This window comes from Muscardinus avellanarius, assembly GCF_963383645.1.
Source record: "Muscardinus avellanarius genome assembly, chromosome: X".
NCBI classification, from domain to species: Eukaryota; Metazoa; Chordata; class Mammalia; order Rodentia; family Gliridae; genus Muscardinus; species Muscardinus avellanarius.
In genome coordinates, this window is record NC_137792.1 from 116,276,389 (window position 1) to 116,290,976 (window position 14,588).

At 34.2% G+C, this 14,588-nt stretch overlaps 1 protein-coding gene across 1 annotated transcript in view; it reads left to right on the forward strand.

Moving 5' to 3' along the window:
* Positions 1-643: 643 nt before the first annotated feature.
* The window catches only part of LOC308279056 (sodium/hydrogen exchanger 2-like), a gene marked incomplete at both ends in the record, with an annotated part of 86,924 nt that continues 72,979 nt past the window's right edge, over positions 644-14,588 (forward strand). The window contains 3 exons of the mRNA XM_080719019.1: positions 644-899; positions 4,406-4,869; positions 5,374-5,624. Coding sequence (XP_080575145.1) covers positions 644-899; positions 4,406-4,869; positions 5,374-5,624 — 971 coding nt within the window. The remainder of the gene's footprint in view (positions 900-4,405; positions 4,870-5,373; positions 5,625-14,588) is intronic.

A 14,588-nucleotide genomic window follows, 5' to 3' on the forward strand; every position in this document is an offset into this window, starting at 1 on the left:
TAAACTATCAAAGGACATCTCATGGATGATAAAAAATTATGGTTAACTAATATCATTGCTCTGCTCCTAACTACTATGCCTTATATTCAGAATAAAGGAAAAATTTTCTTCCTAGAATTTTCAGTGGCAACTGATTTATGTTTTTCAACCTTTACTATCCGTGAAAACAAGGAACTTCACTTCTGAATCTTCTCTGCCAAATGCATCATAGTTAGGGTTCTTGTGCACAGAGGCCTTGACTGTCTTTGAGAGTTTTAGAAATTCTTCTTGAACACTTTTACCCATATCTATAGGGAATGAGTAATTCCCACAGTGTCAGAATAGATTGCTTGGTGGCCAGAATCCAGTTATCAGTGGTTTTCCTTGATTGAAAGTTAGGACTAGGGCTAAAATATTTTTCCATGTCAATCAATAATTTCTCCCAGCTCCCTCCCTTTGCTGGCTCCTGGCTCCAATCTCATTCCAGGGTATAAAACTCTATTCACTTCTCTGAAGAGACTCCAGGGAGCAGAGGGAGTGTTCACTGATCTACTAAGTGCTAGCCAGCAAGTCTGAAGGTTACAGACAGCAAACCGCGTTTGAGAGCTGCTGAGTCTGGGGAGGATATTAAACTGTCTCAACAACAAAGCTTGCAGAATTGGTGATGGCTTACGAGCTAGGGATTCTGTTGCCTCTGCTGCTGGGGAACCTCTGCTCCCAGTTCCTGGGAACTTCTGGGGATACTATGCAGCTCCACCAGGATCTGCGGACAGACAATGGCAGATGTGGACCAGAAGGAACGCTGCATAATGGCTCGGTGATGTCTGCTCAAACACTCCTCTTTTCTTTGGATTACCAGCACGTGCAGGTCCCTTTTGAGATCACCCTCTGGATTATGTTGGCCTCTCTGGCAAAGATAGGTAAGTGAGGGTTTCTCAGTTATCTTCTACAGAGTCATCTAAAGGGGAATCTTAGCATTTTCTAGATGTTAAGAAAGGCACTTGTTTGTTTAAGATATTAGAGAAAAGGAAACTGGGACATTTGCCTCCTGCTGTCTTCCAGAAACACTTTTTCTTTATAGCTCAATAATCGCTTGCCTGTGATTATATTCAGATACCAGTGGTTTCCCAGCAGAAAGTGGGAACAGGCCCAATACGATTCAGAATGCAAGGGGTTGCAGTTGTTCAAGAGATGGGGAGGAGAAGGCTTAACATTAAAAGGTAGACTAGGTAAATGTAACTAGATTGATTCTAGATACTGATTTACCTTATCCTTTAGGTAGCCTATTTACTTCACAGGAAGCCTGTAATACTTGCCAGTTAGTCTATTCTCCCTTTAAAATAGAAATTCCTTTTTGCCCCATTCAACATTTAATGACAAAGATAAGAGTAAACACAGCAAGCAGATCAGAAAGGCTATTTACCTATTTAGCTTACATAAATGTCCTCAATTACTAGTTTTATAGATCTCCTGAGGAGAATTAATAATTTTATTTATATTCATTTATAATTTATTTGGTTTTTACCTTGATGATAATAAAATTACAAGAGTCTTTTAAAAGTTCAAAGTTGTCATTATCGAGTGACCATTATTTTTGTAGGCCCAGAACCAAAAACAATGCTGGAAAAATATGGCAACAAACTCTGCAGAATTTAATTATTTCAAAGTGAATGTTTTAGTATTAAAACAAATCATGTTTTGCATTCCAAATTTTAGGCAACTTTATGCATATCATGGTTTTAGCATTAACAAAATATATTAATTATGGCATATGCAAACTCCATAGATTCACATCATGATAGATTGTCAGAGTTAGGAAATGCCTTAAAGATAACTCTTACCCAACCCCCTAATTCTCATCCATTTCCATTTATCTTTGGTCTAGGAAGAGAAGATACTTTGTAGCATTCAAATATTTGAACTATAATGTTGGCCTTCTGTCTCATTGATCAGAAATATATGTTGTCTTAGGTGAGAATAGTTATGTGTGAATAGTTAAGGATCTTTTATATATCTTTCAGTACTAGATATACTGATTGCAATAAATAGTCTAATTAAATGTTAGTGTCAGTAGCACTGGGAAAATGAGACTACCTAACAGTGTTACCAGGGTCCTAGGGCAGAGGCTTGATTCTGAGGGCCCACAAAAATCAGGCCTAGCCACTCACCTCAAAAATTAAATGAAAGAAGTAATGGTGGAAATCAGGAAAGGAAGGGTAATCAATATGTCAGTAGTGGGAAGGCAAGGTGAGATGAAGTGACTCAACCCTGTCTTTGGAATATTGATAGGAACATTAGTTTAAATTAAGGAAGAATTGGGGCAGAGGCAAATGGTATGAATAATTCATCAGTCTCAGTGAAACTGTCCTTTGGTTGATCATTATTTCAGTTGTGGTTCTACAAGGCAGCTGTGGATAAGTCCTTATCACTTGAGGGGGAAATTTCTACTTGTTGCTCTATCAACCTCTGATTCTATAAGGGGACAATTTAGTTCCCATGACATGATCTCTCCTACTTTTGGGCAGTCTCAGCAATGGGTGGTCTATCTGCAAGGCTCCGCCATTCCTGGAAAGGGTAGGGCAATAACTGGAAACTTCTAGGCACCACTCGAGGGTTCTGGAAAACTGACAGTAGAATGTCCCTGATAAACACTCCTCAAATGATTAACATGCTTGTGAGCAGAGCTAAGCATGAATTTGAAGACAGAAACAAAATGAAGTCAGAGATGTCAAACTTTATCCCACTAATGCATTAATCTAGCAAATCTTTCCTGAGCATATTTTATGTGTGGAGTATTATGTTGTTGGGCCCAAGGGCTATGGAACTAAGACTTCATCTTCATTTTCAAGTTATTTGAATAACTAGAGGAAAGAAATGGTTCTGTGGAGTATAAAGGGGAAAGAAGTATAGCATAGTAGAAAAAATAGATTACTTTGTGCTATTTAATATTTTTGTAAATTTGGGAACAACTGCATACTGTATGGTAGACAATGAGTGTGCATTGAATGGGTGAAATACTTCCTTGTGCTTCATTTTGCTGGTTTTAAATGGAAATAATAGAATTTACCTTGCTGTGTTGGTGAGATGAGGAAATCAAATGGGAGAACACACATAAAAGTACTCTTGTAAACATTGAGAAATAACATATTGCTCAGAAGCAGCTGACTTTATTTTCTAAAATGTATTTATTATTTATTCAGAAAGTATATGTTTACCTATTTTTATTTATCAGCATTGTGCTAAGGGATAAATGTAAAAATTAGCTTCTATCATGAGAAATTTGTAGTCAAATTCACTGGTATATCAGAAAGAGATTTCAGGTAGGGACGAGAGTAACAAATAAGGGGATGGATTACTCAGATGAACTTTAAGATCATTTCTACAGCACAGAAATGTTATGATAATTGGAAACTTTATATATTTGGTTATGGCAATATTACCTAAGTAAAAGATAAAAGAATACAGGATGAAACCCAGAATATCTGCCATGTAGGCTGCTAGATGTGGCTGTATTTCTCATGTGAGAGAAAAGACTCATGTTATTCATAGAAAGAAAACAAATTTTATACTTGAAATTGCATTTTGATGATCCAGTAGCATGAATGAACATAAACATAGATCTCTCAAATTGTCCAAGAGACCATTGGGCTAGAAGGCAACCTGGCTGGGTTTTCATTCCATTTATGTCACATACTTATTGTGTAACCATGAAAAGTCATCTTTCTCCTTTGGCCTGAATGTCCTTAAAAACAATTAATTATGATTATTTATCAATGAAAATTAGTTATGATTACTAAAGGTCATTTCAGCTCTTATTACTCATTGACAACATTTGAATTATGTCTGTTTGAGTTATGTCTCATTCACATTAAGCTATGGACTCTTTAGGCAACTGATGTATATCACTGTAATTGTGGGAACATAGGAATATTTTCAGCTGATAAATACATTGCTTTCATTTTAAAATATACACCCACAGTTGAAAGTGATTCAGTGGGCACATGAAACATCTTTTTTTTAACTGTGGATACTTCTATTAATAAGTATTTTTCTTATATAGAGACAAATACCTCCATTTGTGCTTCTGCATTTTAAGTCATTATTAAAATGGAAAACGTAGCCGGGCGTGATGGCTCACGCTTGTAATCCCCGCGCTTGGGAGGCTAAGACTGGAGGATCGAGGTTCGCGGACAGCCTCAGCTACCGTGTGAGGCCCTCCGCAACTTAGTGAGACCCTGTTTCAAAATAAAAACTAAAAAATAGGGCAGGGGATCCCCAGACTCACAAAATATATAAATAAAATGGGAAATGTGAAGTGACTGAGAAGCCATTTTCCTGAAATCATGAGGCTTGATAAGAATGATGATATATGGAGAAGACTGATAATGAAGATGTTGTAATGTTTTCGTGTTTGTCTCTCTTGCAGGATTTCACCTCTACAATAAGATGCCTGCAGTTGTACCTGAAAGCTGCCTCTTGATATTTATAGGTCTCATTATGGGAGGATTAATTTACAGTTTAAATGACAAATCCCCACCCGTAATGAACAGTGACATATTTTTCCTGTACTTACTTCCACCTATAGTTCTTGAAGCAGGATATTTTATGCCCAGTCGGCCCTTTTTTGAGAACATAGGGACGATTCTCTTGTATGCTGTAGTCGGTACCATGTGGAATGCATTTGGAATAGGTCTTTCTCTCTATGGACTATGTCAGGTGAAGTACTTCAACCTTCAAGACGTGTCACTGCTTCACAATCTTTGGTTTGGTAGTTTGATTGCTGCTGTAGATCCCGTGGCTGTACTCTCTGTCTTTGAAGAAATACATGTGAATGAGAAGCTTCATATTTTGGTATTTGGAGAATCTCTTCTTAATGATGCTGTTACTGTCGTAAGTATCTCATGGGTGGACTTTCTAGGTTACTTTAAACTCAATCCTGGAATTTAGATTAGGAGATAAATTCTAATTTAGGTCACAAATGAGCAAAATCAGAAGTAAGTTTATGAATTGATGAGGTATGATCTAACAGTTACTAATATATCCTAGGAAATGACACTTTCATGCTACTGTGTTACTCATCTATCTGTTTACTAATTGAAAACTGAGATAAACCTTATGGAGGCCTGATCTTTCTAATCACGCCAAATAAGAATATCTTAACCATAATACTTTCCTTCCTAGAATATTAGAAAATTTTCCAATACAGTCATGCATAGTTTGATGATGACTTGTAGAAATATCTATTGATATGGGGAAGCTTGCTAAGGACTTATGTTGAGGGGGGGAAGGAGTTAGAGAACTTCAGTGTTGAGGAACCCACACAGTTAAGAGTAGATGGGACACAATTTGGAATTTTTTCTGATTAATACAGTTGCTATAACCTTTCTTATGCAGGTACTCTATAAGCTGTTCAAGTCTTTCAATGAAATGCCATCTATCACACTCTTGGACATTTTGGCTGCAATAGGAAAGTTCTTTTTAGTTGGAGTAGGAGGAGTTTTCATTGGATTCCTGTTTGGCATGTTTGCTGCTTTTACCACTCGGTTTACCAAGACCATCCGGGTCATTGAGCCCCTCTTCGTTTTTTTGTATAGTTATCTCTCCTATCTAACAGCGGAAATGTTCGATCTCTCAGGGATTGTGGCGTAAGTATCTGGATACGTCTTTGATCTAGTCATTTCTTTTAGAGATTGAATCTCATTTTCCACTGGAAATCTAGGAAATTGCATCTCCTAGAAGGATATCACTTTATGCTTTTCTCGTATTTCTTGCTACTTCTAATAGAGTTAGTCACTTAGTCGCAATACTGCAAGTGTCAATTTGTCACCAAGTTTATGGGCTCCCTGTTGAGGTTAAATTGCTACATCTCAATTACCTTGCCTATATTGGGGAAGAGGGGGGCGCAGAGTCAATATGGATCCCTCATTTTATAATGAAAATTCTGAGAATTTATCATGGGGCTACCTGAGTCAATTCTCTTTGCAGGAGTGAATCATTCTGACAAATTAGTGTGTCTAAACACAGTAGCATTCCTGTGCTAAGTAATTAGATGGCACACCATATAAATAAGTTTAACATTAACTATTCTTGTATTGATGAACTTTCTGCTAAAAAAAAGATTTATTACTTCTTTAGTAAACCATATAAAATATGCTGTGCTATGTTTTTGTTATCTATCAATGAAATTACCCAGTGATGACAATTCTGTTTGTTTAATATTCAACTCGTAAGCATGAGTGAGCTCACACCTTAAAATGAATAGTATTAACTTCTAAATGCTTTTGCATTAAGGTTTAGACAAGCCATCCCCTATTGTATATTGTATATTAGAAAAAAGTAATGAAATACTTTAAAAAAGTGTTGTAGGCTTTCCAGAAGCTTATAAAGAAGAAAAAATCGATTTAATTTCCAAAAAACTGATGCTTTTAGCTTACTCTAAGTTCTAAAAGAATTTGCTATGAATAATAAATGTCATTGTACAGTGGCTGGGATTAGTATTTATAGATGAAAATGTTCTAGGTTGAAAGCAAAAATTCTATCTTGGGACTGGATAATTGTACCTTAATTTGTGAAAGATGTATTTTTTTGCTTTAAATTGTCTTAGGTTTATTGTCATTAACCTTTATGAAAGACAGGTAAAAAAAAGTTAAGAAATGTATGGAATTGAATGAAACAATTTATAGTTAATTCTTCTAATTCAAGGCATTGTCCAGAGCCCTTTAAAAATATATTTCAAGTGGCTTCTTTTCTTTGAGCACTTGAATCTTTGGAGACTTCTCAGTATAGATTGGTGGCAGGTCTGTGTTGAGTCCTGAAAGAATAAAACACAGTGAAAACAGTGTTGTCACATCTATTTGCTTCCTTTGAAAATCTCCTAAAGCTTAACTTTCTTTAAATGTAGGATCTTTTCTTTTGGGTTGGGATTACAAGTATCCACTGGTGGCTATGATGTGATAATCTTATTTCTTTTGAACTGCAAAAGGTAATGAAAAAAGAACTACCTCTATTTTGTATGGAGATAGGTTACCAATACTCACTAAATAATTTATTCTTCATTTAGATTATTTTAGCATAGGACTTTAGGTGCATTTTACCATTTAAAATTTGCAATAATATTCTTTAAAATATATAAATCCGATGTTTATGTGTTAAAATTTCTATTACTGGAAGTATAATTATTTTGAATGTAGTTGTAATAGAAGAGCATATACACTACTTAAAATATTTTCTACTTGTATTAATTTGAAAATTACTTAGGATAAAAATACTCTATTAAGAAATTGAGCACTAATATTTGGGTCACCTAAGGACTGAAGCAGAAAGATAATGGAGATATTTGAACACATAATTAAAATAGATAAAATAATTGAAGTAACATTCAACTCATAGATTTAAAAATAAGTTTGAATCAGGTGTAGTGGCACACGCTTGTAATCCCAGCATTTGGGAGGCTGAGACAGGAAGATCAAGGTTTGCGGACAGCCTCAGCTACTACTCAGTGAGGCCTTTTGCAACTCAGTGAGACCCTGTTTCTAAATAAAGAATAAAATTAGAGCTGTGGCTTGTAGGTAGAATGCCCCTGGGTTCCATCCCCAGTACTGCAAAAACTAACTAAATAAAAATAAGTTTGAAACATTAAAATTTTATCTTTTTGGTGAAGCTCCAAACTTTCTCAGCTTTAGTTCCTTCACCTGTTAAGTGTGGAGAATAATGTCTATTTTATATTATGATAGTAATAAAACAACACATTAACTAAGTGCTATCTTTGGTATTGAGGATTGAATCTAGGGTCTTTCTACCTCTGAGCTATGCTCCCAGCCCTTTTTATTGTTTATTTTGAAACAGGGTCTTACTAAATTGCTAAGTTAGGCCTCAAATCCGCAATCTTCCTGTCTTGGTTTCACAAATACTGGAATATGAATCATGTACCATTACGCCCACCTACTAATATTTAAATATCAAAAATAATTTTTAGTCATTGTGCATTTATTCACTGATTGCACCATTATGTTAAGCTTAAAGCAGTCATGGCTAGAATGTTACTTATGGGAAGATTTCTATTTCATTCATTTTATTCCATTGTCCAATTATTTGAAAGATGAGGCCTGAAACATCTGCACTCATTTGAGCATTTATCACTGAGAAATGAATTGCACATGAATCAGTTTATACTTGAAAGATTATTGGTCCTCAGAATGGTCAATATCATCATTGATTTGTGTGAGTGTGTGTGTATGTGTGTGTGCACGTGCTCATGTGCATGTGTGGGCACAGATAAAAAGCAATCATATGATGTGAAAAGTAATTAAGACTCTATTAGGAGAACTGTGAGACTGTACACTATTTATAGCCTAAGACTATAAAGTATCCAGTCTTAATGATTGTTGCTTTTATCAGTGGTATATTGAATCCATTATAGAAGTAATTTTGCTCCTTTTCAATAATGTATTATTTCTAAAGTCCATAAGTCCACATTTACTGATATTTCAAAGATAGATTTTTATTATATTTAATGGACTTCTTCTTTGGACATTTTTTTAATAAAACACCTCCCATCCACACCAATAATTGATATATAAAAAGTTATGTATGAAATGTTACATTTTTGTTATAATGATAAATTTTATTGCAGTATATATACATATGTCATCATAGCATATGTCAATAGCTATTAGTACTTTTTGAGATAAGCATGCAAGGTTACATTTCTATTTAGAAACTTGAAAATATGCTTTTTATTTCTATTATATTTTGTTACCTTTTTTAAAGCTTGGTAAATATGAATTTCTTCCCCAGGTTTCAAATTGGTTTCTATTTCATTCAAAACACTGCTTGCTATTTTTCTATTGTTGTCTAACAGCATAGATAGAACAATGTTTGTTAATTAACTGTGGTTGGGTCAGACAGCTGGGACTGTGTAACATTGTTTCTGAGACTATCAGAAAATAGTAGGCATTGTTATTAAATGTCAAGTTGACACCACCTTATGGCAGAAGAGACAGAGGAACAACTATTCTTGTCTGGAATCATTTCTATATGCAATTAGAGAGGTGCATCATTCTCTGGCACTGCAGATAATATTAAACCAAAGTTACAGTGCAGAAATCAGCAGGCCAATATATTTCTCATATCCTACCTTCCTAGTATAAGCTATCTTAAAGAAATGATTATGCTTTTTCAAGAAAATTATTTTTGCACTAAGCTTGTATATGATTCCTGTTCAGGAAAACATTTTTTATATTCAAATGAAAATTAATTTCTAAAACTATAATTAAAAGGTATTATTTTTATGTAATGCAAGGGTATGAACCCAGGGCCTCATATGTGACAAGCATGTGCTATACCACTGAGCTACACCACTAGCCCCCAAACATATTCTGTTTATATACTCATTTCTCCTACCACCAAAACACACACACACACACACACACACACACACACACACACACACACACACTAAAAAACAAAACCAAAAAACATCTAAATTGTGGAAGAAGGAAATCTGTGTAGAATATCTAGGTTCAGAAAGATGTTCTGTATAGATAAATGATATTGTTGTGATACCAAAAATATGCTCTAAAGCTATTTTGTGTATTTGAAGTGAACTAAAAAAATCAAGTCATTAGAATTTAAGAATATTCTAGCCTAAGTCCATGATGAGTTTCAATTACATTGGTTGATAAATTTCATAATTCATGTGCATTAGATATGATAATCCTTAATCCAAAAAAGTAAAATTAAGGGGCACAAAATGCCCTTTTATTATGCCATTTCTGTACCATATTATGATGTTTCTTAGCTTTTTAACTGTGGGAATCTATTGGATAATCCCTTTTGTTAGTTCAAATAGTAGATGGCTAGCTATGCATCTGTGGAGCTAAGAGATCTTTCACTTTTTAAAGGAACTTGTCTTTTATATCACTAATAAAAACATACCTTTATCTGGCAATATCTACAGCTTCCAGGTAAGTATTCTGTTTACTTTCTAGCCTACTCACACACCTTAAACACTACATTTCTATTTAAAATGAAATCCTAAAAAATAAAAAATTAAAATGGAATCTTAGATCAAAATAATAAAAATCAGATATATTTGTAGCACACATTTCATTTTAATTCTAGACACTCTAGTTTGATATATCATTTTTTTTTCCTTTGTAGACATGGGAATTGAATCTAGAGCTTCATATATGCCAGGCAAGCACTCTACCACAGAGCTACAGCCCAGCCCTAGAGAGCATTTCTTAAAGTTAACAAATGGAAGCATAGAATATAATAAAATATTTTCTTTTTACTTATTTTGAAATTGATGATAACTATTGGTTTCACAGTCTTTTGGAGTAGCTGAAGGGATACTTGTCCATTTAACTACTGATATTGGAGAAAACAGTTAATCCTAAAGCAGCCCCTGCTCACCGATGCTACATTTAATTAAAAATTTCCAAGAAATTTCCAAGATTCTGCTGGATGGCTTAGTTGTGGAATTGCAATATCGATGCTATTCTCAGGAAAGAATCAAGATATGTAGCAAGACTTGCACATAGTGGGAGTTCAAGTGTGGCTTTTTGAATGAATGTAATAATGAATGCATGAATAACTAGGGGAATTTTAGCTATAACATCATGAAGCTACTTGGGTAAAAGAAATTACTTGCATTAATCATGTTTCTGTGACTCATACACAGCCTGTCCTATAGAGAAATAAATCTAGGAAGTGAGTAGATGACATACTTAAATATCCTATACTTAAGTAGAAAGATAAAGTGAGTTTCTTAAAGATCTGTAATGAGTCAATGACAGACCTGACCTTTTATTTTTAGAATTTAATTACTAAGAAACTCTTTTACTCCTATGGCAAATCAATACTTGAAACTTTAATTAAAATTTAGGATGTAGTCTTAAAGACTGAGAATCTTTCATCAAGAAGCAAAAATAAAAAAGAGATAGTACATCAAAATCAAGGTTATTAACAGAGAAAGATGTTTATGATTTTATTTTAAAATATTATTTGGATGTTAAGTTTTCTCCAATAAATTGTCTAAAGAGTTCATACATTGCTGTGCCTTCTGCACAAAAGATCTATAATATCCTAATATATCATGTTTTGACAGTGTGAAATGCTTCATAGTTATCTTGGTCAGTGATACTTAAGTTGTGGCCCATCTGTGCTGGTAAATAAACTGCTGATTAATACAGAGACTGGAAATTTTTATAGTGATCAGCATTCTGCTAAATATAATAATAAGGATGGGCTTATATTTTATAGAACTTATTTTTATCCCATTTTCTAGTAGTTCATTCTTATTAACAGAAACAGATTTTTCACTAGAGTCTGAAAAATTCTTATCTAGGCCAAAGTAAGTTTGGAAAATAGTCAACACATATTAAGCATTTAAAAATGTATGAGGCACAATTTCAGAAGCTGTTCATACAAAAGTGAGTAAGACTGAGTCCCCTATGAATACAGAGGGGGCAGAATGGGTAGTAGGTAGTTGATTATAGTGCAGTGTGTGTGTGTGTGTGTGTGTGTGTGTGTGTGTGTGTGTGAATTCAGGATCATTCTACCTCTGAGCTACACCTGTAGTCCTTTTCATTTTTGGTTTTGAAACAGTGTCTCACTAGGTTGCTGAGAGTCTTGGTAAGTTGCTGAGACTGGTTTCAAATCTGTGTTCTGCCTGCTTCAGACTCACAAGTACTGGGATTACAGGCATGCACCACCATAGCTGGCTATAATACACTGCAGTTTTTAAACCACTGAGTTCTGTAGTCAGATTGATACTTGTGCAAATCTCTGCTATGATTGTTTCTAGGTGTATGAACCACTGCAGGTTACTTATTTTCTCTTATCTGTAAAATGGACCTAATAAATAAGGCTGGACTGATGCCTTTGTTTTGAGGACTCAAACCTAGTGCCTATAAAGTGATATGAATAGTGCCTGACATTCAGGATATACTAAATAAATACTAGCAATTATTGTTTTGGGGAATAAATATCTACATGAGTAGCTATAGAATAGGTCAGAATTGAAAATGTAGTACCTACAAAGAAATTTTATGTTTGATAAGGGCTTCACAAACAAGGAAACATTTTAGCTGGTTGAAGAATGAATATAATTGGAACAAATAGTGAATAATGAAAGAGGCTACTTAAAATAATGCTTGATTTTGTAAAATCATCTCAGTGTTATAACTTTCTAAAAGAATTCAGTTGATTATGAAATGTTATTACTTGGAAAATATTTTTATAAAAATTGGCACTCAAAAAGAATCTGCAATTTTATAACTCTTATTAATCTTGAATTAGGTGGTTGACTCTTCAGTTTTCTTGAAATCTATTACTGAAATACCATAGAGGAAAAATTCAATTAAATTAATTAATAAAATATTTTATGGTCTTGATGGCACACACCTATTATGCTAGCACTTGGGAAGAAGAGACAGGGGGATTTCAAGTTCAAGGCCAAACTCATCAGCTTAATTAGACCCTTGACAACTTAGTGACACTATATATATATATATATATATATATATATATATATATATATATGTGTGTGTGTGTGTGTGTGTGTACACACACACATATATATATATATTATTAGTGTATTATAACTTCACATCATAATGTAGTTTGAGTGATAGTGACACGCATGCACACAGTATTTAGTGAGCTTTCCGTGTGCTCCATCCCATATCCTCCCCTTCCCCAAACATGATGAGCTTAGTATTTGTATTATTACATATATACAAAACATCAATGAAAGTGTCTCATATGTTAATTCTCCCCCCCCAACAGCATCACCCATGAGCCAAGTCTCTGGCTCCACTGGATTTTTTCCTCCATTATATAAATTCCCTCCTGTATCCTGATTATTCCTTAACTTCTATCTATGAAAGAAAACATATGACTCTTAACTTTTTATGACTGGCTAATCTCACTTATCATTATGCTCTCCAGGTCCATCCATTTTCCTGCAAATGACATAATTTTGTTCTTCTTTATTGCTGAGTAGAATTTTTCTTGCTGTGTAGAAATTGTGCATCTATCCTACAATTCATTCATCTGTTGATGGACACCTAAGTTGGTTACATAATTTGGCTATTGTGAATAGTGCTGCTATATACATGGATATGCACGTATCACTATAGTATTATGATGTCAGTCACTTTGGAAAGATATCTAGAAGTGGAATAGCTGGATCATATGGTTGATTCATTCCAAATTTTCTGAGGAATTTCCACAGTGGGTACACTAATTTGCAGTCCCACCAAAGGTGAAGAAGAGTGTCTGTTTCCCTATATTCTTGCCAGTATTTTTTGTTGTTTGTCTTCTTGATGATTGTCATTCTAATTGGGGTTGTATGGAATCTCAGCATAGTTTTGATTTGCATCTTCCTAATTGTTAAGGATGTTGAACTTTTTTACATGTATTTATTGGTCATTTTTATCTCTTTTGTGCAGTTTCTATTTAGTTGGAATGCCCATTTCCTGATTGGGTTATTTTTTTCTAGTATTGTCTTTTAGATATTAGTCCTCTATCAGAAGAATAGCTGACAAAGATCTCCAATTATGAGGCTCTATTTTTAGACTTTTGTTTTCCTTTGATGAGAAGAAAATTTTTAGTTTAATGTCATCCCATTTATTAATTCTTGTCTTAATTTACTGAGCATTGGGGGGTCTTATTGAGGAAATTTCTACCTGTGCTTACATATTAGAGTGTTGGACATACGCCTTTTTCTAGTAATGTCAAAGTATCTGATCTAATCTTCAGGTCTTTGATCTATCTCATGTTGAGTCTTGCATAGGGTAAGAGATTGGGATTTAATTCTATTTGTCTGCAAATGAATAACCAGTTTTCCCAACACAATTTGTTGACAAGGCTGTCTTTTCTCTAAGGTAGGTTTTTTGCAATTTAATTAAATATCAATTGGCTATAAGTGTGTGGATTTGCTTCTGTATCTTCTATTCTGTTTCATTGGTCTTTTTGTGCAAATACTATGCTGTTTTTGTTAGCATGGCTCTGTACTATACTTTGAAGTCAAGTATTGTGATGCGACTAAGATGGCTCTTATTTTTGAGAACTGCTTTGGCATTCTCTGTCTTTTATTTCTCCATAAAAACTTGGGACTGATTTTCTAGGTCTGTGAAATAATGACATTGATATTTTCATAGAGACTGCTTTAGCTATGTATATAGAATGGTAGAATGGTCATTTTGATAATATTTATTCTGCCTATCCAAGAGCATGGGAAATCCTTCCATCTTCTAAGATTATCTTGAATTTCTTTCTTTAGTGTTTTGTAATTATCATTATAAAGGTCTTTGATATCCTTGATTTGATTAATTCCTGGGTATTTTACTGTTTTTTGGTTTCTGTGAATAACATTTTTCCTGTGTTTCTTTGTGTTTTTTTCTCTAGTGCCAGCATAGTAGTCATGAATTATTTTAGTTTTCTCTTGTCTTGAAAAATTTTTTATTTCTCCAACCATTTTGAAAGATATCTTTCCTGGATATAGCAGTCTTGGTTGGAAATTATTTTTTCATGGTCTGGAGTACATCATACCAGGCCCTTCTGGCCTTCATGATATAAGTTGAGAAGTCCAGAGTGATTGT